Genomic DNA, 27,870 nt, shown 5'->3' on the forward strand with positions numbered 1-27,870 from the left:
CTTGTTGCAGTTTTGGAATATGCTTATGCAGAGCACCTTGTGTAGTAAAAAGTAATTGTGTTCTTGGAGTAAATGGGCAGCAAAATAGTTTCCAAGGGAAGATTATGGACCATGACTAAAATGTGACTGCTGCAGAGCTTTGTTTTAATGACAGCACGTGACTGTATATAAATCACGTATATTGAGGTAAATTCGTATTCTTTGGCAGCAGCATCTGAGAGGTTGTTACATGTTCACTGTAAACAGGCAGACACAACAACAATTTTCTTCAGAGTTGCCCTGTAAGCAGCTTTGGGATTATATTGCAGAAAGCTCTGTCATGCCTGGATTTTATGCATTTGCATTAAACTCCAACAATTCCAGGAAGTGTCTGAGTTCTCGTGCTGCTGATCACTTGTCTTTCTTCTCAGTACACATTACATGGAAGCCTGCAGTTATGGCCTAAATCATAGAAACAAATAGAAGAATGTCTTCCTCAATTATTTTTAAAGTGAGTCTGCAGCTTGAGCACCCTTTGCTGGTGCATAACTCCCAGTTCTTTCAAAACACTACTTGCTTAAGCAAGATCAGAAAACTGTAAGCTACCACATCATCTGAGCTCACAGTCTCCACTTGCTGTGCTAGATTCCAAGGCTATACTGAAAATGGCAGTAAAGTTTGAGACATAGAGCAAAAGAGGGCAGCTGAGGTCATGTTTCCAGAACCTGGGGCTGGAAGACAGACTGGATTCTGCTCTGGATTGTGCTGTGGCACAGTATGAATTGGGGTCTATTTAACTCTGACTGCTGAGCTCTTACTCCTGACAGGTCACTAGTTTTCAAGGCACAAGTGCAGAGTGGATTTACATACTCAGTTGAGCAAAAGATTCACAGTTTAGCCTTTGGCATTCAGTTTTGGTTTGTTGTGGGCCCTGTTTTACCAGAACTTTAAATGGAATTTGTTATTTTCCTGGAAAGATCTGTGAATAGAAAGCTAGAAAGTTAGCTTCTACTAGTCAAAACACAGTGCTGTTAAAGACTTCCAAGGTAGTTCTATGTGAGCAGGTATGTCCGTGTAGATTAGATCTTGCATAGCCAGGTTGTGACAAGGACAGTGATTAATAGCCTGGCTGAAACCGAACTGATGTAACCCATGGTCTCCCAGGAGCTAGGTCGTTGTGGGCTAACTTGGGTATTGATCCTTCCCATCTTGAATTAAAACTTTAAAATCACCTTGTGCTTCCTGATGCAGGTGCTGTGACTGCAAGCTGAGACACTCCTTTTAATTAATAGCTTCGTTCCTGACCCTGGCAAGGCCTCGCTGTTTTGGTGGCCGCAACATACTAGATGTGGTAGAACCCAAAAAGCTATTCTAGTTGCTGCCCTGGTGCACTGCCCGTCCTAGGATTGTGGAGACCATTAAAATGTTGGCTCAAACCTAACTAAACACTTAGCTGGTCCTAATTATCAACATCAGCTAAGTGGCTTGCAGAGTCACTTCAGAGCCTTGGTCTTTCTGGCCTCCTCAGCATAGGTACAGCGCTGCATCAGAGCAAAACCAACAGGCAGGTTTATTGAGAAAATAAAATGCAAATTGCAGCTTCACCAGAGCGGTTTCTTAATGGTGCTTGAAGTCAGGCTAGAAGTCATGCTCCAAGTGCAACTGCTGTTACCAGGACAGTGGGCTAGTGAGCAGCTGTGAAGCGACTGGAGCAGGATGGCATAACCCAGTGCAGCTCTCCTGTCATTGTTTGCACAGGTGACTGTCTCTCAGAGCAAACCTTGCTGGTCAAAATCTTTTGAAATCCAGTGAGATCAGCAGGCTGAGAGAGTGGTTTTTTGCTCCTTCCAAGTGAGCTGCTCGCTGTTCCTCTTGGCTAGAGAGGAGGCTGAGTGGGAGTATTCTGCTCAGCATGAATTCCTGCCCTAAGCATTCCTCCCTCCCTGCTGTGCCCCAGTGACTGCTTGATCTGCTGTACTGGGTCAGATTGTCCTAATCCCCTGCTTCCCATGTCCTCTTCCCCCCAGGGGCTGAGACAGCCAGTCTGTACCAAACCCTTCCTGTGAGTGCAGCCCAGCTAAAGCCTGGAGACTGCTTGGGCAGCTCCCCTTGACCTCAACCTCTGCTGCAGCAAGAGTCAAGTAGCAACTTCTTAACCCAGTGCACTAGTGCTCCTATGATGGTATTTAACAGTCCCCTTGTTTTATCTAGAGAGAGAACTTTTTAACCAACACAACTAATAAGATCTGGATATTTTTTGCTAATTAAAAGCTAATTGTCATGCAGCAGCACAGGCTGCACTTTTCCAGTGAAAATATATGCTGGTGATTTGGTGACATCAGTTAATTAGTTTGGGCAAATGATCTCTTGCTGTGAATGTTTATCAGTGCAATCACATTTATGGCCAAGCTAACTGGGTGGGAAAAAAGGGAAAGGAATACTCTGTCTGCCCTTTTGCATTAGGGAGAGCAGATCATCAAGTGGTGTGTGACTCTGCAAGACAGGGACCTGGCTCTGTGCTTTTTTCAGCAGTTCTTTGCTAAACAAACTGCTTAGCAGCAAGAGTGTCTCCTAAAGGTCATTGAGACAGAGCTGCAGTAAGTAAGAGAAAATGAGAGATGTCCAGGCTCAGCAGAGCTTTCAAGGAGTGTGTGGAAAGTTCAGGCCAAAGTGGATTCCAGTGTCTGTGCTTTGTGTGCTCAGTGCAGATCAGGAGAGGCACAATGAGTAAGAGGACTCTCAAATAACAGAGCATGATTGTGCTGGAACATGTTTCACTGGGTTTATAGAGCAGGTATGTGACTCCTTGGCACCTTTCCCAAGGAATAGCGTTGAACTTCTGTGAAGAGAGTAATGCCTACTGGTGCCCAGAAACATCGTGCCCTTAACTTTACTGAGTGAGCTCATGGCAAATATTCTTGTTGTGCAGTCTAGTCTAAAATGCACTGCATCCATCTGTTGCTTTAAGTCAGATTTTAAGTCTTCTCAAAAACATACTCAAAAGATAATTTTCAAGTGTGAAACAGTGTGTGGGCTGACTTAAGTGGATGTGTAGTTTAAAGGATATATAGTGCATATTTTTGGGCACCACAGTAAGAATGCTGTGGGATGAGTTGGAGAGGATCCAGAAGAAAGTAACAAAGAGTAAGCTGAGGAACGTGATCTACGGGAGAAGTTTGGATGATTTTAGGGCTATGCAGCAGAGGAGAACCGGGGAAGAGATGAATCCTGAAATACCTAAAAAAGCTGCTGTGAAAAGAATAATTCGTTTCTTATCCATGGAGTGGGGACAGTTGGGGTTAAGGTGTAAGGGAAATGTGTAGCATCCAATCTGAATTTTCTTTGCCAGGAGAAACCCTGGAAAAAGATGATCTGGAGAGAGTGTGAAGTCTCAGTCAGCAAAGGTCTTGAGAAAGAGATTGGGGAAGCCTTTCTCAAAACTTCTTGTGGCTGTTGATTCAGCTTTGGAGCAGATGGACTGGCAAGAAGACTTTGTGAAATTCCCTTCATTCCAGTCTTGCCTTTTGTAGACAAGGTCAAAGTGAACACTGGGCCACCACCTATGCTTGGAGGTGCAATTCAACTAATTGGTGTCATTGATCTTTTTGTTTTATTACTGCACAGTAAATAGATTTGTGTCCATTCTATCATTCTTTAATCTGGAAGAAGTTGGATTAAATCTTTGCTGCACAGTTAGGAGCACAGCTATAGTTTCAAGGTATTTCCTGCTAACTTACTGTTTATTTAAAAGTATTTTATGTATTTGTAAAGGATGAGGATGATTTTAAAGGCCACTCTTTCCCCTTCCAGTAACCTGTTGTGCAGATGTTTGTGACTGTTGTAGAACTCAGTAGGGTATATGGATGGTTCCATAGATAATTCAAACTGAGAGTCATGTAGAGAGGAAGTACTAGGTAAAGTTTGGGGTTCTAGACAGTTTAGTACTCCTCTCGTGGAGAACTGTGGTGAGTCTCCATTCCATTCCAAAAACAAACAAAAAACATGACTTGTGACTAATTTAGATATTATAGCATTTAACCTTTTTACTCATCGTCAGTTCCTGGTGTGTGGGAGATGTAATTCAGATGCCAAATATTATCAGGGAATGTTTCAGCAGCAAAGAACTGCTCAGGAGTGAATGGTATATGCAGGTGTTGGTGGATTGTCTCATACAATGTCTCTCTTTCAAGCAATGCTGTGCTACATCTGTGTTTTCTTGCCTTCCTGACGCTACTCTTTAACACTGGTCAGCAGCTACTAAAAATGGTATTGTATACCCACTGGGAGTGAGAGTTCCAGATTCCGCTGTGTTGCCTTCAAGGCCATCTCTCTGTTGCTGTTATCTCCAAGTAGCTGCATTCAGCTGTGGACTTGGTCATCTTACAGGAAGGAGATAACTGGGGAAGGATTGAAGGAGATGTAAATCAACTGCTGGACCAAGAGAAAGCTGGAGAAAGCTCTTGGAAAGACCAAGAGAAAGAGAAATCTTTCTCATTACAATCTACCATAACCTGTTTGTGGGGCCTGGGAGTGCAATTTACAAGTCGTTCTCTCAAGCCAAAACTTGCCTATTGCTTCTCACTGGATAAATGTAATCCATTAGTCAGAGAATGAAGAGATTCATTCTAGTAACAGAATTGTTTCAATCTGTTTTCTGGAACATGTATATGTGGCTTTATAAGTTGTTTCCAAGACTCAAATTCTCTCTTCTCACTAGAGTGGAGATGGATAGTAACTATACTAGATTGAGCAGCAGCAAGAAGAAATCTGCCACTTCTACAGCATGGTAGTTGTGGTCTTGGGGCTGGGGAACATGCTTCCCCTCCTGAGGTGAGGGTAGGACAACAAGCAGAGTATCTTACTGGCATTACCTTGTAGAAGTCTGAGGATGATGCAAGAGTAAAGAGTATGCTGATTTGGTGAAAGATCCTTCAGTGTTCACCTGGTGATTCCAAGAAGGAAATCTGGTGGAATTCTACAACATCCTGAGTTCAGAAATAGTATTGTTAGTTTCGAGGTTTGGGTTTTTTTCCTCAATGAATTGAATAAATGCAGTAGGAAGCTGAGGAGTGGCATACTCTTTTAAGTTCATGCTGTATGTGTACTGCAGTAATGATGCAGTCAGAAAATGTTCTACCCTGCCAGTATACTGGGAGACTGTTCCTTGTTCACTGGGGGGAAAAAGGACTTTGAATCATGAGGATATTGCAGAGAAAGGATCATGGGTGGAGAAGGGTATAGACGGGGTACAAATCTTAAAGTTTCTTTCTTAAAAACAGATAATTTTCTCTTTGCACATGTGCCTTAGTTTGGGAAAGGAAAATGATGTAGTTGTGGTGATTTGGAGTGAAGCGGTACCATGATGCTCTGGACTCTGCTTGTCCTCCTCTTCAGCATGCTTGATCTTGCTCTGCTTTTCCCACATCACACAGAGGAAAGCAAGAATTGACTTGGGTAATAATAGTCTCACTCACTGAGGTTGGAAGTATAATTAATAACTGGGGGTAAAATGTTTTACATCACAGGTCCCTTTTGGGCAAGGTAGATCTGATCACAATATACTGTAGCCTACACCCTTCCTCTCCTTTGCTTGCAAATATTAGATAAAGCTGCTGTTGCTTTGCTTCCTAACGGAGGACACAGTGGTCAGATGTCAGCCCACTGAGCAGTCTTGTATGTGTACTTCTGTTGCTGCTAACTCCTTGTGTGATCTTGCCTTTATGGTGGCTTAGGGTAACTGTCTGCTGTGAACTCTCTTTCCACATTGTATAACTTTGGGTTTTCTTGTCTTCTGGACTAAGTAAATAACTGGAATTTTAATATGAGGGGTTTTTTCTGTCTAAAACTCCTATTTCCAGCTAATTCTGTGATTGTGCTGAAGATACTGGATTTATGCCTAGGAAAATGTTGACAGGAGGCCCAAAACAAACCACAGCAAATTTCTTCTCTTCCTGCAGTTGTATTTCAGTTTATTTTCAAGAGACATCTAATTGTAATTGTTCAAAAGACCAAGATGGATGCTGAACTTGAGAAAGCAGCATCAATTGTGACAACATGGGATTCACTCTGTTTCTCTTCCCAAAAAGGAGAGAAAAATAGTAAAGTCAGGAAGCCATCCTCACACAAACCAAACTCAGCTTTTGCTGGTGTTTGACTGTTTTCACAGGCCAGTTTTTCACATGTTCTAGCAATAGCTAGGGCCAGGAAATCAAATGTATTTATATGCAGCCATGCACCCACAACACTGTCACCAGGAGCGTAGTAGCCTCGTCTTCACGATTTCCAGGTCACTTCTTCAGCTGTCATCATTTTGGAACTGAGAAAACCTACTGTTTTCTTCATCAACCTTAGTCTCTGTTAGCAGTCTCAGAACCCGTTGCTCAGAGGAGTAACATTCTGATAATGTGCTTCTCTGCTTTCTAAAAGGCTGGTTTAAAGTGGGGTTGGCTGAAAAGTGAAGCTGTATATTTAGTGGTAGAGTCACTGGAACTATGACGATCCATGACCACAGCATTTGAACACCAAATGTTCCTGGATTTTGCCTCTCGGTACCCAGGCTCCCTACTAAGTGAAAACTCAGGCCAACCACTGCAGAATGTGATGAGAAATTTTGGTACAAGTGAAAACCTCATGCATTGTGCCTACAGTGTTGCCTTCACCTCAGCCAAAATCTGGGAAGGCTAACATCAGAAAATGCTGTTTTGCTACTTTGGACTAGGAGCGCTAATTATAATGGGAGTACTAATTCTGTTTCATAATCTATCTGCAAATATCTTGATTAGTTGTGAAATCATCTTTCTTTTTTGTCCCTCCTATCTGGTTTCAGTCTGTTCACCATTAAAAGAGAGATGTGTACATGGAGAACATTTTTTCTTTTATCTCAGAGAGCTCTCTAACCTTTATCAGACTGAAAATGCCAATGCTGTATTGAAACAGGGCAAGCACAGTTGTGCCTCTTTCAATTGTTTTGCTGTTGACATTTTTGAGATAATGCAACGAAAGATCTGTGCAATTTGGTGAAGAGAATGAGCTCAAAGCTTTAAGGTTACTGAGAGGTTAGTAATGAAAACTCGTACAGCTCAGAAAACGTGGCCTGGAATCGATTGGAGACGGTGTTGTGTACGGAGCAATTATTCTCAAGAACAACAATTTCCAGTTCAAACAAGCTCAGGCTGTATTTACAGCAAAGGGATACCGGGGTCAAAGGGATTCTTTAAGTTCTGATACACTTTGATGACATTTGCTATGTTTTCAGCAGGAAAGACAGGCAGACACCAGGAACAGAGTCTACAAATGGTAGTTTCCTGCCTTCAGTAGAACTACACCTGCTGAGTTCAGAAAGGGACTCAGAGGGGGGGAAAAGTCCCACTTCAGAGCCTGTCCTTTGCATTTTTTGTCTGAAAGGAAAGAAGGCAGACAGAAATGTGATTAGTCAAGGTGTGCGGAAACAGGATTGTAAAGAGGTTTCTATACATCATCTGTGTGTGTAACGGCTCTGCTGGCTGCATGACAGCCTCTGAGAAGGGTCTGCTGCCTAACCACGGCGGAATTTAGAGCTCTACAAGGCTGAGGCAGGTGAAAGTGGGAGATATGAATCCCTATTTCCCTCATCCTTTGGTTTTGTTGTTCCTTCTCCCAGCTCTGCAGTCATCAGGGGGGAACAGAGGATCCACACGGTTTGTTGATCTAAACAAAAGCTGGTCTGTGACAATTCGTCAGTTTCTTTGGGCTAGTTTGTGATGAGCAGCAGCAGACCTGAATAGCTAGAAAGTATCCTCTTTGCATTTGTCTGCCATTGTCCTGTACAGGACTGCAGTTGCCAGCAGTGCTGGCTACCTCCAGCAAGAGGAAGGGACGAGATCAGTTAATCATTTTGCTTTTTTAGGCTGTCACAAAGGCGCTGCATTGCGGCATCAGCCCCTGAGCCAGGCTGATGCTGTGTGCTGCAGCTCAGCCATCCACTCTGAGTGCAGGATGCCAAGGACCAAATGTGTGTGTGGAACAGCCATCATTGCTGTACCAAATGTGTGTGCATGGAACAGCCATCATTGCTGTACCAAATGTGTATGCATGGAACAGCCATCATTGCTGTACCAAATGTGTATGCATGGAACAGCCATCATTGCTGTACCAAATGTGTGTGCATGGAACAGCCATCATTGCTGTACCAAATGTGTATGCATGGAACAGCCATCATTGCTGTACCAAATGTGTATACATGGAACAGCCATCATTGCTGCACCCACGTGGTCTTGAGGACTTAAAACACATCCTGAATTTTACAGCATGCTAAACTTCCATGATCCCCTGTACATGCTGTGTGCCTCACTCACTGATTTCAATCACTAGAATAATCCTCTTTTAAAGCTTCTTTAGTATATATCAGCAATACTGTCACTATTCTCTGTTGTCCCTGAACTCTGGATTTTAAACTGAGAAACAGTAGACCAGGATCTCCCAAGACTTGTTTCTGGTGCAAAATCTGGAGAAGTTCAGGAGTGCTGCTTCAGACCTGCCATGGTGACCAGGGCAGTACAGCATGCAAATATGTCCCTTGCCCTGCTAGGTTTTTCCTCTTGTCAGTCTCTGCAGGTCACTCTTTACCCACTCTGTATTTATCAAATAAAACAAATGGTTTTAGTGCTGAAAGCACTGGTTACTGTCAAAGCAAAGATAGATGGCTTTGCAGGCTGGACAGACATCTTCTGGGAATTTGTTTTAGAGGGGTTAGATGGTTTTTTTCATATTGGAGGAAGAAATTTATATATCTTGACAGCAGTCTCCTGGGGGGCTCTTTCCTTTATTGATACTTCAGTGTTGTCCTTTGATGTAATAATTCTGCATTGCATAGTCTGTCACTCAGAAATGATGAAGTTGGGCTTTTGGTGCAGGGGAATACCAGCAAAGCTGAAAAGGAGAATCATTACTTCCATCTACAAGACAGAGACAATAGCTATGCCTCAGCTTAAAAGAAGATGCTGCTGCACAGAATCATTCATGATGAATACAAAAATAAGCCAGCAGCTTGGTTTCAAAGAAATGTAATCTAAACTGACAGATCTTGTGTTTTCACTTCATCCAGGCTATGAAATCAGCATAGATACTTACAAGTAGCCTTTTCATTGCATAATTAGTTTCAATATACCTCAACTGTATCCTGCTCTGTAGCAGTTTCCTCTTTGAGGAAAAGAATCTGTTTGTAAATATGGAGGGTTTGTTTCTGTTTTCCTTGGAACTTCATTTGAAGATAGAATAAGAGCACTGAGACTTCTGGCCCTTAGGATTTGCACCTAGAGAATTTCTGTTGCTATGTTAAAAAGATCAAATTTTGATATATGAGAGTAAAGCTCATAGACAAAAAATGGGCTGCTAAGATAGAGAAATCAGTGTAGTTAAATTGGGGGGGGGGGGGGAGAAACTAGACACTTAGCTTCATCATCTGAAGTGAATGTACATCAGTCACAAGACCTTTGGAAAAGAAGATTAATTTCAGTTTCACTTCCAAATTAGCTAGTTGTTACTAGAAGAATTGCCTTGCCACTTGCTTTAGTTCTGGTGAACAGCGATTTTTAGACACTAAAGGAATTAAGCATTGTTTAACTAACGAACCACAACACATCATTCAGTGTATTTGAGGATAAAGGTAACTTTGTACATTGAGCACCCTTCAAAGCTAGGTGATGTAGGCCTTGGATGCCTTGTTTCTTCTCAGCTGTTCTGCAGCTGGGTACAGTTTAGCTGCAGAGATATTTGTAACACCAGAACATGTTTCTGTAATTGTGAACCTGGAGTCTGGAGCAAGTTATTTTTAATTAGCTGCTTTGAAAAAGCTGAGAGAAGTGGGAAATTATGGTTTCTATTCAGAAACAAAACCATTTTCCTTTTGTCATTGGTGGCATATTGGAACTAAATAAGAATCAATTCACAGATGGAAACAGTTTGAATTTGTACGTTACTAGTGTCATTTGCAAATATTATTTTGACTGCTTCATCTGTCTCTCTAGAAGAATGACAGGTGCCTTAGGTAGAGCTGCATTTGCCTATATGCTCTCTGGCCTGGTCAAAAGAAGAATACACTTGCCTTTAGGTAATGCGACTTCTGAAAAGGCTTCATTATCTCTTGTCTTTTTAAGAGACTTTGTTCAGTTCAGTCACTGCCAATCAGCAATGCTCTTCTATTAATTAATATTGAGGTTACATTGATACCTGTGTTGATATACTTTTGCCACTTAATTTTACCATCTCCATCTGGGGATGGGTTCAACTTCTAAATCAGACTCCAAAGCTTCCAAAATATTCTGTATTGCATCCAGTGATTTGGAAGTGGCAATGTGTCACTTAGACTTCATAGTTCAAAATACACAGCTGGCATCTCAAGCTCATGATTTGCTGCAATGCTGATCTTACCAATTCTGCTATTCTGATTTCCCTGTTGATGCCTGCAGTAAACATCTTAAGGAATGTATTTAACTATTAAAGACACCTTGACCAATATAACCTTGCCAGAATGCTTTTTCCTCTTAAAGGGATGATTAGTAATGGCTTTGAATCGAATACTTGCTGTATTTCAAGAGGAATAATGCGTTCCTTGGACAAATTTTCTTGCTGTAGGGTGAGTTTGCAACTGACAGGTTCAGCTGTAATTCAGACTTGTAGTTGAATGTGGTGAAAACACTCTGAAACAAGGTACCTTCTTGCATCAGTTTCCTAGGAAACTTAATTTAAATCTCTCTTTTCTATGAGATGTGTAAATTTATTGAGATGCATCTATCAACAAGTTCAGTATCTCAAGCAGAATTATTTAACTTTGATTTGCAGTAACGTGTCACCCTCAGGTTCCCAGGGAGCAACTACTTCACAGTGGGTAGCTCTGTTCCTACTGCAGGATGGACAGTATCAAATGTATAACACTGTAAAGCCTGTCCTTGAGTTCTTAAATATATTTCACAAGAGCATTGCTGTCTCTGTACAGTTGGAAATTATTTAGGTGCAGACTCTTTCATAGGTATCAGTGGCAGGGAACTCTGGAGGCCCTGGAGAGGAGAGGCTGACTGATGTGAAGATTACTGTTGGAGCTGGCATGAAGCACACTCCCAGCCATGTGATGAGGGCAAGAAACTGCACTATCCTCTCATCCAAGTCACCTCTGTGCTCCAACCTTCTTCCATCAGTTTGCAGAGCTGAACTCCAGCACATGTGACATAGTACTTGATATTGAAATCAATCAATGCTGAGCTCTGGCAGCAAAGTTTATGCTCATGGAACTGTAAATATGAACTGTCTGAGCGAGTTTGAAGTTTCCACCTTGCCTCCATCCATGAAGTGCTACTGGGGCACCCTCCTATTCTACACCCATCTTCCAGTGGGGATGCTCTTGCATCAGAATAAAGCCTGGATTACACCTGGCCACATTCAACATCTCTTGTAGCTTGCTAAGGGCTGGTCTCCCAAATCAATTCTGAATACACCAAAGGAGAATCCCCCTGACTAACTCAGAGCCAGTTTCGCCTGCTTGCTTTGTGTGGCGTTGCACGATTCAAACAGGTACGCTGCAAGGAGCCTGATCCCTTAGCTATCATGGCAGTTGTATTTAAATGATGTTAATCCTTGATTTCCTCTTTTCCCTTCAGAAATGTTTGGTAGTTTGCTCAAGGATTTTCTCAGAACACAGATTAAAATATAAACATAGGAGCGAAGAGATTTCCTCAAGGTAAAGCAGTTTTACCGGCATTTCTAATGAAAATATTGTAGCCTCAGTATGAAACTAGAGGATCTATTATGTGTTACATGAAGACTACTCCTTCAAAATAATGTCCACAAAACAATCTTGCTGCCCCTCGAGACTTATACTTGATAACGCACAAGAGCAATTGAAAGTCTTCTCATGGCATTCATTTTTAATTACTTCTGTGGTACAAGGTCATAGACATAAGCCACTTGTCAGCCTGGATAGCTTCACAGAGATAAAAGGCTAGATTTATAGCATTCAGCAGAGTTCTGGGAAAAAAAACAAAGGTCACATTTTTCAAATGGAAGTGTTCAAAGTTAGCCTCTTAAATCCATCTTCAGACTCTTCTGTAAACAGCCAGCTTTGCAGAAGTGCCAAGCAGTGGCTCTTTGAGCTGACTTTGCTGGAAACAGTGTGCACCCAGTGCATCCATGGTATTCGTCGTGTCAGTTGGTTACAGGCTTGCAGACCTTGTTTCAGCTTCTGCTGTTAGTTTTGTCTTAACCAGAGGTGTCTGCATTGTCAAAGGTTTTAAGCTATTATCAAGACAATTCTTTATAACTTGAATGATTCACAGTGACGAGTATTATTATAAGACCCGTGTCTTTCTCTTACTGTTCCAGGTTTGACTGTTGTGAAAGGAGCATAAGGAAGTTGATACTTCCCTGCAAAGTTGCCATGATTGAGTGCAGCATTTTAAAGACTTGCATGATATGAATTGTTTTACTTCCTAGTGACAATTCTTCATAAACATGACCCTAATAATTCTTTACAGCACTGTCTTTTCCAGACCAGTAGCCAAAGCTTTGCGTGTGGTGGCATTTTCTTGTTTCTAGACTGTGACTTAAGGCTGAAGAAAACTGTATGCCTTTAGGAAAGACTTAGCTTCCAAGCTCTTGATCTTCTGAGGGTATACTTGGATGTAAAGACACAATAAAAGCACAGAATATGTGGAAATATAAATCAGCCGGAATTCCCTACAGTGTGTTTACATTCTTTCCTTTGTTTGATAAAGTAACAGGTACAGGGAAGGAGGCACTGCGAGAGCTTGTGATAGTCTGGGTTTCTAACACTGTCCTATGAGTGCTCTGAGGATGTTCTTGTAGAGGTGAAGCAAACATCACAGCTAAGTCAATATAATTAAAACAGACAAGGGCAGGATGAGATTTGGGAGATAACAGCACTTGGGTTAAGAAAACTCCATTGAAATCCCTGGAAAGTAGCTGCAAAGGTATGAGGAATAACAGTTCCTGAGAGAATGTGGGTGAACATTTTCTTCTCAAGGCCTTCATTTGAGGACTGGTGATGACTGGAAGCATTGTTTATGTCCAGATTGTTTGAGGATTTTTTCCTTTGCTTTCTGTAGGAGACCAAAACCAAAAAGATAGAAATACAGAGTGTGAGTATAAACCAGGGCTTTGGTTCAGATGAATTCAGATAACAGCAGAGCAGTAAGACTCAGTAGCAGGAAGATAGCGTGGCTTCTTTGTGTGCATGTTCCCACTGGTAAGTTTCATGTACTTGTGCAAGCAAAAGACAAGAGAAGCCCAAAGGTGACCTTTAGGAGTGACACCACGTGTGCATGGCAGTAGGGGCAGGTGTTGATCACAAAGGGGAATCTGTGGGAGCGATCTGCTAAGGAAACTGTGTGGCTTTTTCTCCAAGTTGCTGATGTTCCAACTTGTGGGACGTGACTAAAACTTTTTGAAAAGCTGGAGCAGATGCTCTTCTAAAATAAACATGGAGGTTTTTAAAAACATGTCTGAAATCTTACTGACAAAGCCCTTTCAAATTCATGTTTGTCAATCTTGTCAGCTGCACTAACACCCTTTGATGTCACTTTTACCTCTTAAGTTTGCTGAAGTAGGTGTTGTCCACTGTAAATAGCTATTGTTCTGATTTCCTGACTCATTTGCTTGAATTTCCTCAGTTGTTAAACTTTTGGGTAAGATTGGGTGAGTGGATGTGGAGACCTGGATGTGGTATTTTCATCTTTGCAGGTGAGCTGAAAGCTTGTCCAAGCTGATCTGAATTGACTCTGATCAGGCTCTACTAGACAGTGTCAGATACGTTGTTTCCCAACCAGCAGCCTGTCAGTATTTTAGGAGGCAGTTGTCTGACGAAGGGGCTGCTTTGTTGTTGTTTTTCATTTCAAGAGAGGGGAGTTCGACCTGGGTTTGATTTTTTTTTTTCCTTCCAGGCATAGCAGGCACGGGGCTAAGCAGCAGAGTTAAATGGACAGGTAGGAATTCAGCATGAGTTTGAAATGTCAGTGTTTGTTACCTGTTAGAAACAAGAAATGAAATCATTTCAGTCTTCCACTGAGGAAACTTTAGAAAAATTACAATGGATGGTTTCATCCATCCTTCACCCCCTACTCCTTTAACTCCTTTAGCTATGTCAAAGAGTTAGACCTGTTCTTGGGGCCCTAAATGACACACCAGATATTCCAACCAGTGCGTCCTACTGACGGTAATGTAAAGAATGTGTCTGGACACTAGAAGGGATTTTTTTTTTGGTGGTTTTGATTGCTACCATTAAATTAATGTTTACATTGTGATAGGGCTTAAAGGACTGGAATTGGCCTCGTAATGTTCAACATTGTCCAGACATTAAGTAAATAGCATTTCCAAAGACATCCAGCTGAAAAATGAGAGCAAACAGGTCGGTATGGATGAGTAATCAGAAATAAACAACAAATATGTAGTGCAGGAGAACGTGTCTGCTTTTTTCCAAGTCAGTAGCTGTGACGGGAACACTGCCAGTGAATTAATAGTTTGTATGCAGTACAACAGAGGGGCCTTTCAACTAAAGATCAGGCTTTGGTTAAATAAAAGGACACTTAGACGACTTCCTATCTGTTTTTCCCATCATTTCCACTCTTCTTCAAATCCAGTTAAACTGCTCCCCTCTTCTCTTCCCCTTGTAACATCACTCCAGAGCGAGGCAGGGGCTGGGATCAGCCCTGTGCTGCAGCCTGCCGAAGCACGGACCACGCTGCGAGTGGGAACGTGGGAGTCGGAGCTGCAGAGCCATTCATAATCCACATCTCTCTTCCCCATTATTATCTCTGCTACCCAAGAGAGCTGAGAGCTCCCTTAAGCCTCCCTGTGAGTCAATTAGATTCTAATTGGGATTTAAAAACTCTTGAAACCCGAGTGGGTGGCTCAGTGCATTATTGCTGATGAATGGTACCCTGGCTGAAGCGCCCAGCAGACCCGCAGAGGACCTGTGCTCAGCTTGCCATTGAAGAGCTGTTTTCTTTTTGTTTTCAGGCACCCACTTCCTCTTAGACTCAGGTAATTAGGAACTGGTTTCATTCACAGCATCGATTCTGTTTGTGGCATGAGACTAAAATGTTAATTTAAATTTGTTATGTTGAATCCTTTCCCTGCTTATTGTTTCTTTAAAATGGAGCTGATGAAGCTTGCTTTCTCCACTTAAACATTTTCTGCCTTTCCTCCCCATTCCATCTTTCTCTACCTGCTCAGGCATGTTATCATGTGGACTTTAGCTCCCTAAGCCTTGGCTTTGCAGGCCCATGGCCTTGGTTGGGTTGTTTTTTTCCCTCGTGAAGCTCATACTAACTGGTCATTGTTCCATTGATGCTAATTCCCTGCCAGACTTCCCTTTTCCTGTTAAACTGGCCCACAACCATAAGTAGAATGATGTGAGAGGGTCCATCAGCACAGTAAAGAGCTGGAAAATTGCACTATTGGGGCAGAAGTGGGATGACATCACTCTGATGGATTTTACTGTGGCAGCTGCATAGGGACCTCCATATATCAAGCAGCTGATAAATGAAGCATATAATTCAGAACAGGACTGATGGAGGCTGCAGCACCACTGTGGCAGCTATTTCTAAGGCAGATGAGGGTTTAGCAATTCAGAACGTGAAGATGATCTTGGAGAGGGAGTCTTTTCACCTGGGCAACGTAGGCTGGGTTTGGTGTCCCCAGGCTGGGTTTGGTTTCCTCACCCTGCACAGCACTTTCCTTATCGTCTTAAATCTCTTGAACTACTCCATTCACCAGCTGCAACACACTTTCCTGTGGGCAGTGCACCCAACCACAGCAGTCTCTGCTCAGTGAGGCAGAGGGAATGATGTTGTTAGCTCTGAATTAATTTGCTCTGTGAGTGTAAATCAGGCTCCTACTGTTGTTTTGGTGAATTGTTTTAAAAGTAAATGCTACAGAGACTAACTTAATGTGGGACTGTGGTACCAAAAAAAGCACACTTGAAAAAGAGATACTTCAAATACACAAAAGTTGTTCCCTTTTCCATTAATGCAATGTGCTTTTAATAAACTGTGGATGCTCTTGGCTTTCAAAGCTGTGTGTAACCATCATGGGTTCCTGTCCCAGCCTCACTCCTTTAAAGCTGTAGGCTGGAAATGAGGTGGAAACAGAGAACCAAAGTTTAGAAGTTGTTCCCTCTCTCCCATTTTCCTCTAGTCTTGAGTCATTGTTCAGGTTCCTGACCCAGGCATCATGGCTGGAACTCCTCAGCAACAGGGAGCTACTGGGCTTTATTCTGAGATATAAACTTTACGATTTGTGAGATCTCTGTGAAGTGGCTGTGCCAGGTTTGGGACTGCAGTGCCCAGCTGCTCAGAGGAAACTGATAGAAATTCACTCTGCTCTTCTCTAGAGAGAGGAGGATGTTTTGGGTTTTGGGGGTTTTTTTTGGAGGTGGTAGTATTTTTTAATGTTTTTAGCCAGCAGCAACTTGTGTTCACTAATTGCTGGCACTTGGAATGTGTGAAGTAGGTCCATCCTGTGAGAGGTGAGTGGAGAGGAGCTCTGACAGGGTGAACAGTGTCAGCTGTACTGGGTGACATTAGTCTTAACTGAACTGTGGTTAATATTTGTTTTTCATCTCTGACCTTCAGTGGATCATCTAATCCCAACTTCCTTTGGTTTCCAACTAGTTAGATGAACAACACAAGACTTCTGTCATTTTTCCTTCCTGCTGTCTCCTGTTAGTTAAAATCGAGGCCTTGCTGGTTTGTTCTCCAGTATCAGACAGGCTTTATGGTGGCTCCCAGTGTCCCACCAGACAGGCAAACTGTACATATGGCAAACTCTCTGGCTTCCCTCTAAGCAGGGTGCAGCTGGCAGGCCCCAGCTGGGGTGACAAGGAGCCACAGAGCCAAGGCTTGTGCTGCAGCCATCACACAGCTCGTCGCTCACTGCAGGCACAGAGTGTTCCTCTGTGTGAGGTCACGGAGCTGATAACCACTCCAGTGGCTTGAGGATGAGATGGAGAGACCTGTAACTGCATAGCAGAAGTACCTCTCAGCTTTCCTTGGCACCAACCAGAGCTCAGCCAGGACCCTTCCCACTGCTGACTGCCTACGCCTGCACTCAAAGCCTGTAGAGGGGTGTAAGGGTGAACTTGTGTACCTTCTTCCTCTGGACCATTTTGCTCAAGCTTTATTTGGGTTTTATAGAATTCTTCCCTCTTTGTTTATGGGACTTCCCTTGAGTGTAGTCTGTTGTCATGGTTTGACACTTGGTTAGTGCTGTCTGCTCAGGTACTCAAGCACAAACCACCTATGCCAGTTCTTGTTTTCAGTGCTGTTTTTTTTGAGTGACTTCTGCTGCTTCATATTCTCAAGATATTTCTTCATGGAATCAGGCTCTTGACACCTTATTCTCTGTTCAAATACATAGAAAAGGGATTGTGTGGCATTCTTTTGTGAGCTACAATGGCTGGAATAGTTGCTTTTGTACTTTGATGATGTAAATCCTGAGTAACAACAATGTAAGGCAGAGTTTTAATACTTTGCACAGAAGGCTGTAGAACTAAATGTTGGTGACAACTCCTTCCTGTATTCCTGCTTATGGGACTTGTTGCCATATTGAGTGAAATTTATAGGACAACCATATAAAATATGGAGAAATCTGCTCAAGCTAGCGGGATGCTTGGTGGCATGTTTTGACAGAATAGTGTTGTTTGAGGTTGCCTGATTGCCAGGGAGAGGTCAGATCAGTGGTTTCAGAGACAGAGGCCGGCTCTGATGGTAGCAGTGGATTTCAGTGTTAAATAGAAATGAGGCATCCAAGTCAACTACTCTGCAGCTTAATAGTTGCCTGTCTGACTAGCACTGTGCTGTTGAGGAAGCTGATAGACTATTTCTGCAGTCTCTGCTAACTTGTCTTTAAAGATTTCTCTACAGTGCTTGCTTCTGTTCTACTTGACCTAGTTTATGCTGTGCATGTTGAGGGACTACCCACGTTAAAAGCCTTCGTTCTGCATCCTTGATGGATTTCTAGTGCATTGGGTCACCATTCCAGACTACCATGTTATTTATTTATTTGTACTCTTGTCTCCCATGTAAACTGCTTCAGAGCAAATTCTTATTTTTCACTAGTTTTGTTCTTCCTTGGAACAGTAGTTTGGGAAAAGGTCTGACGACTTAGGCCATTCTTCCTCAAGGACTGAGGACTTTCTTATGACTATAAACTGAATATTTTGGTCACCATGAGGACTTTTCTGCCAGGAAAACTAATCCTAAATGCAGTAGCAGTTTTGAGACCGTGGAAAATTGATGAGCTTGGTAAGATGAGAGAAGAAAAACAGATCTCTAGTAAAAGCAAACACAGCTTTCAAGGCACTTAGCAGAGGTATAGAGCATTTTAAGTAATACAGATAAATATGTCCCTGGAGCTTTTGCTTTTTCATCTAAGCACAGATCAGAGAAGAAATAGGAAAATGTGGGGGGAAAAAACCAAAAAGCTTTAAAGATGTCAATGAACATTTTTCAAGCTGAAAATTACTTTTAGCAGTGGAAATAGCACAAGATGCATATGGCAAAAGCAACCAGGCCATGCATCAAATTGGGGGAAAGGATAAGATCAGAGAGATGCAAAGGAAGTTTCGAATGAAGTGACTGCTAACTCCCTTCTTATAAATGATTTATTTGTATTTGTTCTTGGAAAACATTTCTAATTTGTTTTTGCTGCTGCTAATACACTGGAAGATGTTCATTACTATCAGGCAATTGTTTTTCAGGCAGCATATGAACAAAAACTGATACTGTAATGCTCTTAAAAAAATAAAGTGCAAACCATGGTAATTCTGCATAAAATGATAGTATCAGTGGCATTCTGACTGGGTTAGAGTTCTGTATTATGGGCTAGTTCTTAGCCCCAGAACTGCTTTATATGCAGTCTATACTACTGGCATGGATTCAGCAGAGAACTCCTGGGTTAATTATATGATTTGTCAAGAGCAAAGCTATGGGAATGCTTGACTTTATTTGAGATTTTTGTGACATGGCACCTTAATGATGAGTAGTTGGGTAGCTACAAACTTGCACAGAAAATCCTGCTTTATCCAGAAGCTCATGCATACCTCCATGTTCTGAAGTACCATCGGTGTTGCACAGAATTCCAGGTTCAGACAATGAACTTTGCTATATTGTGCACATTTATTGAATTCAAATCATGAGCAATCTTGTTTAGTTCAAAAACAGCTCATGCACCCAGTCACTTTGTCGTTACTGCACTGAACTGATAGCTGCTTTTATACCTTACTGTGTTATTAGAAACAATCAAGTGATGTGGCCTTAACAAAACATTGCACATAATGAAAGCATTGATGAGGACAATCTATGCAGGTCTTGTTGTAACCTCTGACAGTATTTTATATTACTGGGGAGCTTTGCTTTTGGGAAATTACAAGCTAATGAACCTGTAGGCACTTTTTCTTGGCCCTTTGACACATTTAGGTCTATAAGCAATGTGCCCTCGTGGGCAAGAAGGCCAATGGCATCTTGGGATGCATCAAGAAGAGTGTGGGCAGCAGGTCAAGGGAGGTTCTTCTCCCTCTCTACTCTGCCATCCTGAGGCCTCATCTGGAGTCCTGTGTCCAGTTCTGGGCTCCCCAGCTCAAGAGGGACAGGGAACTGCTGGAGAGAGGCCAGTGCAGGGACACCAAGATGCTGAGGGGACTGGAGCATCTTCTTCCAGGCTGTGGGACCTCAGGCTGTTTAGTCTGGAGAAGAGGAGACTGAGGGAAGATCTCATTAATGTTTACCAGTATCTCACTGGTGGGTGTCAGGAGGTTGGGGCAGCACTTTTTTTGATGGTATCTAGCAGCAGGACAAGGGGTGATGGGATGAAGCTGGAACACAAAAAGTTCTATTCACACATAAGAAAAAACTCTTTTAGTGTTTCAGTGAGGGAGCCCTGGCCCAGGCTGCCCAGGGAGGGTGTGGAGGCACCTTCCTGGAGCTCTTCAAGACCCACCTGGACATGTTCCTGTGTGACCTGATCTAGGTGGGACCTGCTTCTGGAGGAGGGTTGGACCAGATGATATCTAAAGGTCCCTTCCAACCCTACCATTCTGTGATTCTATGAAGATGCACTTGTATTACGAAATGAAACAAATCACCTTGACTAGTGCTTCTCCTATCCAAGCTGTACAAGATCAAGTTCTAGGTGGTTTTTGTTTTAGGTTTGTTTTTTTTTTGTTTTCACTTATTCTACAATAATCTTGTGTGACATCATGTGTAACGTGGACAGCCAAAGCTGTCACCACAAGTACTGATAGCAATAGCTATGTTTTCACTTCATTCCTACTACTGTAGCTGTGACAAGCCTGTTAAACTAAAACTACTTGTTAGATCAGCTGTTGCTCTCTACATTCTGTTTGTGTTAGCTACTTCATACACGGAAGTCTTTGTGAATCCCACCTCTTTGTCATGGAAACTGTTGTCCTCGCAGTTGCTAATCTAGATGAGTATGCCAGCAAATGCTTTCTTTAGTCAGTGACATTTTTCACAGGTTTGGGAACAGAAAGTTTCTGCTCAGTAGCCTATAAAGGTATGGGATGAATGAATCAATGTACCACTGAAGAGTATTTGATAACACCCCAAGGAGACATTAAGAAATGGTTGCTGCCTGTGAAACGGATGAAGTGCCATTTTCTTCTGTGCAAGGAATATAAATGCCATATTTTTATTTCTCTCAGGCTTATGTTTGTATCTTGAGATTTCAACACTTGTTCTAGCTACAGACAGCTAACCCTCCATTATTTGTAGCTTGCTTGGGGCTGTGCTGAGCAGAACAGCCCTCCTGTGGTAATAATAGATACTTCCATGGCAAACACATTTTTAGGCAACAAAAAAGGTTCTCAAATTAAATAAATGTATGGGAAAAAGAGGAAGGTGAATGTCTTTCCCAAAGGCTGAGAGTTTCCCTGGATAGGCTTTGGTAAATAGTAATCACCAAGGTATGAATTAGCAGACATGAAGTTGTTACCTAGACTAGTTTCCTGTCAACATGTCAGTGTCAGAATGAAATCATGCTTGCATCATCCTTGCCCTGCACCTTTTTTCTTCAGAAGTCTGTTTTCTTCTTCTTTTTCCTTGTTTTTCCTTTGCAACATGCAGCAATTGCTGAACTTGAATTGTTGATTTCTTCCCTGTTCAGTGAGGGAGCACTGGCAGGGGCTGCCCAGATGGGTTGTTGAGTCTCCTGCTCTGGAGACATTCAAACCCACCTGGGCGAGTTCCTGTGTGCCCTAGTCTAGGCGGCCCTGCTCTGGCAGGGGGGTTGCACTGAATGAGCTTTCCAAGTCTCTTCCAGTCCTTAAGATTCTGTGATTCTGTGAATCATTCTTTCCTGTCTAGAAAGACACAATCATTTGTGGTAACAAAACATGAACAGAGAAAAAATCTCTGACAAAACAGGCCTGCACCAGGCTGGAATTGTGTCTTCAAGTTGCGTCTTTGCTTATTTTCCTTCATGCTGTGTCCTAGCATCCCTCACCCCAGCCAAGCCCGTGTAATGATGCAGCGCTGTGGTTCCACTCATCCCTCGTGTTTTGCCGTTGCAGTGATTGCTGACGGGGCGCTGGATAAGACGGCTCTAACGGACGACGTGGGAAGCGAGGAGGATCTGTACGAGGACTTCCGGAGCTCCAACCACCGCTACGGCCACGCCGGGGGCGGCGGGGAGCAGCTCGCCATCAATGAGGTACTGCCCTGGCTGGGTGCTGGCAGGCAGGGTAAGGAAAGGTGCTGGTTTGTTGTTGTGAACCGTAAGAGAGGTCAACAACCAAACCAATAATGGCAGAGAGGATGGGGTTTCAAATGCCATATAACGTGGTTACCGTTTCCAACTGAGCAAGGACAGGGTCTGGGCCTTCCATCCAGGTGCTGTCCCTAACAGTAGAGGGCAATGACGTAAGGAACCTGGGACTGTGTAGCCTGGAGAAGACTGAGAGGGGATATCATTAACACAAGTATTTAAAAGGTGGATGTTAAGAGGATGGGGTGGCATTTGTTTCTGTTGTCTCAAGTGACAGGACAAGGGGTAATGGGATGAAGCTGGAACACAAGCAGTTCCACTTCAATATTAGGAAAAACTACTTTACTGTAAGAGTAAGGGAGGCCTGGCGCAGGCTGCACTGGGAGGATGTGGAGTCTCCTTCTCTAGAGGTTTTCAAAACATGTTCCTGTGAGATTCGATCTAGGTGGACCTCCTTTAGCAGGGGCTTGGGCTGGGTGAGCTCTCGAGGTCCCTTCCAACCCAGCCCCCACCATTCTGTGATTCTGTGATGCAGAGCAACTGGTCCTGAGCAGGTAACTCTCCTCTTAAGTGTTTTGGGATGAGAAGTTTAAGACCATTAACAAGCAGCCTGGTCAGGGCTGGTGTAAGACTTGAAATGTGGTGTGTTGAAGGCATAAAGGAAATGTTGAAACAAAAACTGGTTACCATACTTTGTTATGGGTAGGTAAGAAGGGTGCAAAGTTGAATATAGGCTTAGTCTTCGCTGCTGCTTCTTCCCCCATGAATCTGCTCTAGGGTCGTGAAAGACAAACCTTTTTAGTCAGTGCTTTGAGCTGTTTTCTTTATAGGTGGTTCAGCTGATGCAATGAGCAATGTGCTAGCAGGATTTCAGGGCTTTTTTCTGCAAAAACACACTGACTTGGTCTAATGCATTAGAACTGGCATCTTGTTACACACAGACTGCTTTTTTGTGGGGTGAACTAATAAGCTTTTTCATTGAAGGAATGGAGCATGTTCACTATACTAATCATCTCTTGTGCTCTTACACCTTCTTTATCACTTCTGCATCTTCTGTTACCTTTACATGACCTTCCCAAGATGAGAAGGCAAGGATAAAAGATGTATTATATTTTCTTGTGGCTAAGCTATAACTGAAACTATGTTGACTGAGGCTCTGTGCCTGTATGTTTGACTTGTACAGCAATGATGTTCCTGGGGTCTGCAGAAGTTCCAAAAAGCTGCAGAGTGAGGATAACACCTTTTCTTCAAAAACAACAATAGCAAATGCTTCTTCTAGTGGTTTTCCTGCTCTGAGTGCTCAGAATCCATGACTAGAGCCCTGAGTGCCTGGGGTAAGGAAGTGACTTACTGTATTTTCTTTCCCCATTCCTTACACCCAGAGGTTATCAAATCATGGCCAAGGATTTTTGATTTAACCTCAGCTGCTTTGGGCTGTTGTCTCTGGTGAGAAAACACTAGTAGAACACAAAATCTTAAGTTACATTCTCTCACATTTACCTGGTGTGTTTGTGAGACAGTCCCAGGCACCACAGGACTCAAGCCCATAGCGTGCAGTGAGAGTGTTGGAGGACCTGTCTCTCTCATTCAAGTGCTTGCCTTGGTAAGTCATCTTTGTCTAGTCAAACAGAACATCCTCTGGATTTTTTGTTTGTTTTAAAGGAAATCTGTACAACTCCTCAAATCAGGAAAACAATGACCTTGGCAGTGTGTCTGTATATCCATCATGCATGTGGTTTTCTTTTTCATCTTTCGTTATGACTGAGAAAACTCATTTTTTTCTCCCTTTTCCTAAAAGTTCATTTTGTTAGGGTAAAATTCCATCATTTAACCTCTAATCAAGAAAACAAATAGATGTGTCCAAACCAGTTGTAATTTGTATAATCTTTGAAGTGTATGTGAGGTTTTGTTGGCCAGTTGACTGGAAGAACAAAAAGATTATCTTTGGCTTGTTCCCCAGAAGCTTGCCTGTTCAGGGGCCAACAAACCTGTGAGAACAGGCAGTGCATTATTTACTTTGTCAACTGTTTCCTACAGGTAATTAATTCATCACTTGGCTTCACTAAGCCTTAGTAAAGTGCTTTCCTACACAATCAGTTCCTGGAACAAAGGAGTACAGTAAAATACAAAATCACTGAGGTGAAATACTGAATCTGTGAGTCAGATTTTACACAAACAGACATCCTCAGCGTTGGAACTGAACTGTCTTAAATAACTGGCAATTGGACAGGCTTATCTTCATCTTCCCTGCTGGGCCAAAAGCTGGGTATTGATTAGCCTGGAGTATTTTCTGTAGTGGTGCTAGGAGTGGTATAGGGTGAAGGTAGTCGGTCACATTTTGGGAGCAGTCTTGGCTTTGTTTTATAGTATTCCAAATCATATTTTATTGGTTGTGGGTAAGGAAGCTATGGTCACCACATGATTCTTGGCCTTCTTGGAAGAAGCAGGTTTCAAACAGAGAAGGTTGAAATACCGTTTTAAGGCATTTGGCAGACCTAATATTGCATTTTAAAAAAAAACCAAAACACCCAACCACTGAGTTTTAGGTCGTTTTGGATCTAGAGAAAATGGTTGTGAAGTAAAAAGAAACCTTTCATAAAACTAGAATAAGTTATTGGCAAGAAGACTAGAGGGATAAAAGAAAACTGGGGAGTTTTATAGAGCCCAGCTAAGATCAGCATGAGAGTGTAGAAGAGCCAACAAAATCAATCAAAAAGTAATAATAAGGGTTTGGGATGAGAAAAGAGGCAGGAAAGTAATTTTCTTGGGGCATCTGTTTGACATTCTTTTAAATGCATTCTTGATGCTTGTGAAAGGAGATTCTTGTGTTTGGATTGTGCTTGGTGGAGTTTTACTTTGTGTTTGTTCCAGACAAAGACCCTGTCCTTGTCTCCTTGCTTGCACCGTATAATCAGGTAAAATGCTGCAAGAAAAAAAATCAATACTGCAAATACATTGGGGTTCTGTCCTTCCAGTGCAGCGATATCATGTAAAGGACAGACATAGCTTCAAGTTTCATGAAATGTGTTTATATGTAGACTGAAGTAGAGAACATCAGGGATTAGGCATATAAAAAGCCTGCCTGCCCAGCTTTTGAGGGATCATGGTGATAAGGAGGAAAACTACACTGCTTGTCAAGTAATTGGCCTGGGTAAGTGGGCTTAGGCCTGTTTGCTTGGAAATATGTGATGTGTACAAAGGCTTTGTCCTGCTGAGGAGTGAAGGGTTCACATGGCTCTGGGCTTTGGAAGAAATGCTATTGCAGTGCTTAGCCCCTTGCAACCCCAGATGAAGAGTGCCATCCCCATCTTGTGAAAGCAAAGCATTAAATAGTTGGCAAATAACAGCAAGACTCTCTATTTTATCCTTATCTCTGTGTTTGATAAGTTTGGAATTTGGTATGTGAGTTCTTGCTCCTGAGGAAATGCACGACTCAACTCACTGGCTTCAGCAAGCCAGACTTTCATCTGATGCATGCAACACCATCACCTCATGCTTTAAAGGGACATTATTGTCCTATGGTACAGATGTTTGAGCTAACTAGTGCTTATTGATAAGATACAATTAAGCTAATTGGTTCCAACATGTATGTTTCTGATTTAACAAAGTGATTCATCCAGCAAAAATGCTCAGGAAGTGGTGCAAACGGTACATCTGCCACGTACCAAAGGTCCTCTCTGCAGAACTGGGGCTCTTGAGTCTCTTCTTGTGCTAAACTGTTTGATCATTCACTGGGAAGTTGTTCTAGGCTTACCCAGTGCTCCTCCAAACACAGTCAATTTTAAACAAGATAGAAACGTGAACTGTTGGGTTTTTTTCTGAAAAAAACCCCAAATACAGCCAACAAGCTCTCCCAAACCCAAGCAAACCAAACCAAACTAAACCCAACCAAACAAAAACCCCACAGCAGACCCTAAAACTCATAAAATGTTAATGCAGATGAAATCAGAACAGTGTATTTTAACACTGTTAAATGTGAATAATCACAGAATGTTAGGAGGTTGGAAGGGACCTTTAGAGATCATCCAGTCCAACCCCCCTGCAGAAGCAGGTCAACCTAGATCAGGTCACACAGGAATGTTTCCAGTTGGGTTTGAAAACCTCCTGAGAAGGAGCCTCCACGTCCTCCCTGGGCAGCCTGTGCCAGGGCTCCCTCACCTCAACACTAAAATAGTTTTTCCTTATGTTTAAATGAAACCTTTTGTGTTGCAACTTCATCCCATCACCCCTTGTCCTGTTACTGGATACAAAAGAAAAAAGAACTACCCTAACCTCTTGACACCCACCATTTAGATATTTGTGAATGTTAATAAGATCCCCCCTCAGTCTCCTCTTCTCCAGACCAAACAGCCCCAGTTCCCGCAGCCTTTCCTCATAAGGAAGATGCTCCAGTCCCCTGATCATCTTGGTGGCCCTGCACTGGCCTCTCTCCAGCAGTTCCCTGTCCCTCTGGAGCTGGGGAGCCCAGAACTGGACACAGGACTCCAGATGAGGCCTCACCAGGGCAGAGCAGAGGGGCAGCAGAACCTTCCTCAATCTGCTGCCCACGCTCCTCTTGATGCCCCCCCCAGGATGCCATTGACCTCTTGTCCACGAGGGCACATTGCTGCTCATGTTTATTTGCTGCCCACCAGCACTCCCAGGTCTCTCTCTGCAGAGCAGCTCTTCAGCAGTTCGACCCCCAGCCTGTCCTGCTGCATGGGCTTGTTCCTTCCCAGCTGCAGGACTCTGCACTTGTCCTTGTTGAACCTCATGAGATTCCTCTCTGCCCAACTCTCAAGCTGATTCAGATCCCACGGAATGGCAGCAGAGCCTCTGGGGAATCAGCCAGTGCTCCCAGTTTGGTGTCATCAGGGAACTTGCTGAGGGTCACTCTGTCCCCTCATAGTATCATTCATTGCATTTTTAACATTACCTATTGACATTCCAATGAAGAGAACTCTCATGTACTATGTGAGGACAGATTTCAAAAGACAGTAAGAAAGTTACAGTGCTAGAAAATGTTATCATCCCACTTCTTTCTTTAAAGAGTGCAGAATAGATTGAAAAAGCTCTGGCCCCAACAGACTTCCAGGCTGAAAACAGACTTACTGATGTATAACATTCCTATGGAACCTGAGAGAGGAGATTTATTACCACTTCTATATCTTAATGTGAGTGTATTGCTCTCCTAACTAATACTAAAGCAAACACAAACCAGTCAACAAATACCCTGCCCCCCATCCCCCTTTTTTTCTGGAAAGCTTAATTCCTGTTTTTGTCTTGCATATTCCTACAACCAAGGGTGACAACTGTAGTCCAGAAGCAGCAAATGTGATTTATTTGCTGGGTGTTGTATAAAGCTCAGTACTGTCAAGGACAAGAAATAATGTTCCTCGATGGGCATAAATCTTTGCTGGATCCAAGTTTTTGGTCCCAAGTGCTTGTGTAACTTTATATAGGGCTCAGACATGAATGTTCAGAGCCAGAACTGTGACTTCTTTTACTGCCTAATGGATTTAGTTTTTACAGTTCTCAGGTCTGCAAACCTCTAAGGTTGTCACAGAGGGCTTTTGGCAATGGATTTGAAACAAATCAGCATGTTCAAATCCTCTATAGCAATCATGTCTCAGGACATAATTAGGTCCTTATCCTCATCACATTTCTGCTTTCTGCCATGGGCAACTGTGGCTGCTCTGAGATGCTTTCTCATGCCCTTGTCAGTGTTAGGACTTTGGTCGTGCCTCATGCAAGGGATCCTCCCCCAGCAGGCTGAGGTGATGAAAGCCAGTGTAGCTCACACAGCACTGTTGATTATCCCCATCTGAGGAAACACTGCCTTGCAAGTGGATATTGAGGTTTTGGAAAGCTGGGAGAAAGGAGATAAGCATTCAAGCTTGCAGTCACGCAATGGGTCTTTAGCAGTCCAAATGCCTGTTCCTACACAAATGTGTGCAGAGTGGGTAGGTAGCTCCCATACCACCTCTGCTACGGTCTGTAGCATACACACACCCCACCAGCAAGAGTTCAGTCCACACACAAGCATTGCTATAAAATAGATAATCTTTGGTAGACTGATGCCTTCTCTAAATAGCCCTGTTAATCTGATACTTATCAGGAGCATACACCACAGTCCCCCAGGCT

The 27,870-nt window shown here is 42.8% G+C and overlaps 1 protein-coding gene across 1 annotated transcript in view; it reads left to right on the plus strand.

Annotated features, from left to right (window-relative positions):
* The window catches only part of LOC104560412 (rho guanine nucleotide exchange factor 4-like), a 102,709-nt gene that overhangs the window by 34,353 nt on the left and 40,486 nt on the right, over positions 1-27,870 (plus strand). Inside the window, 1 exon segment of the mRNA XM_062006064.1 lies at positions 21,554-21,693. Coding sequence (XP_061862048.1) covers positions 21,554-21,693 — 140 coding nt within the window.

This window comes from Colius striatus, chromosome 12 (assembly GCF_028858725.1).
Source record: "Colius striatus isolate bColStr4 chromosome 12, bColStr4.1.hap1, whole genome shotgun sequence".
NCBI classification, from domain to species: domain Eukaryota; kingdom Metazoa; phylum Chordata; class Aves; order Coliiformes; family Coliidae; genus Colius; species Colius striatus.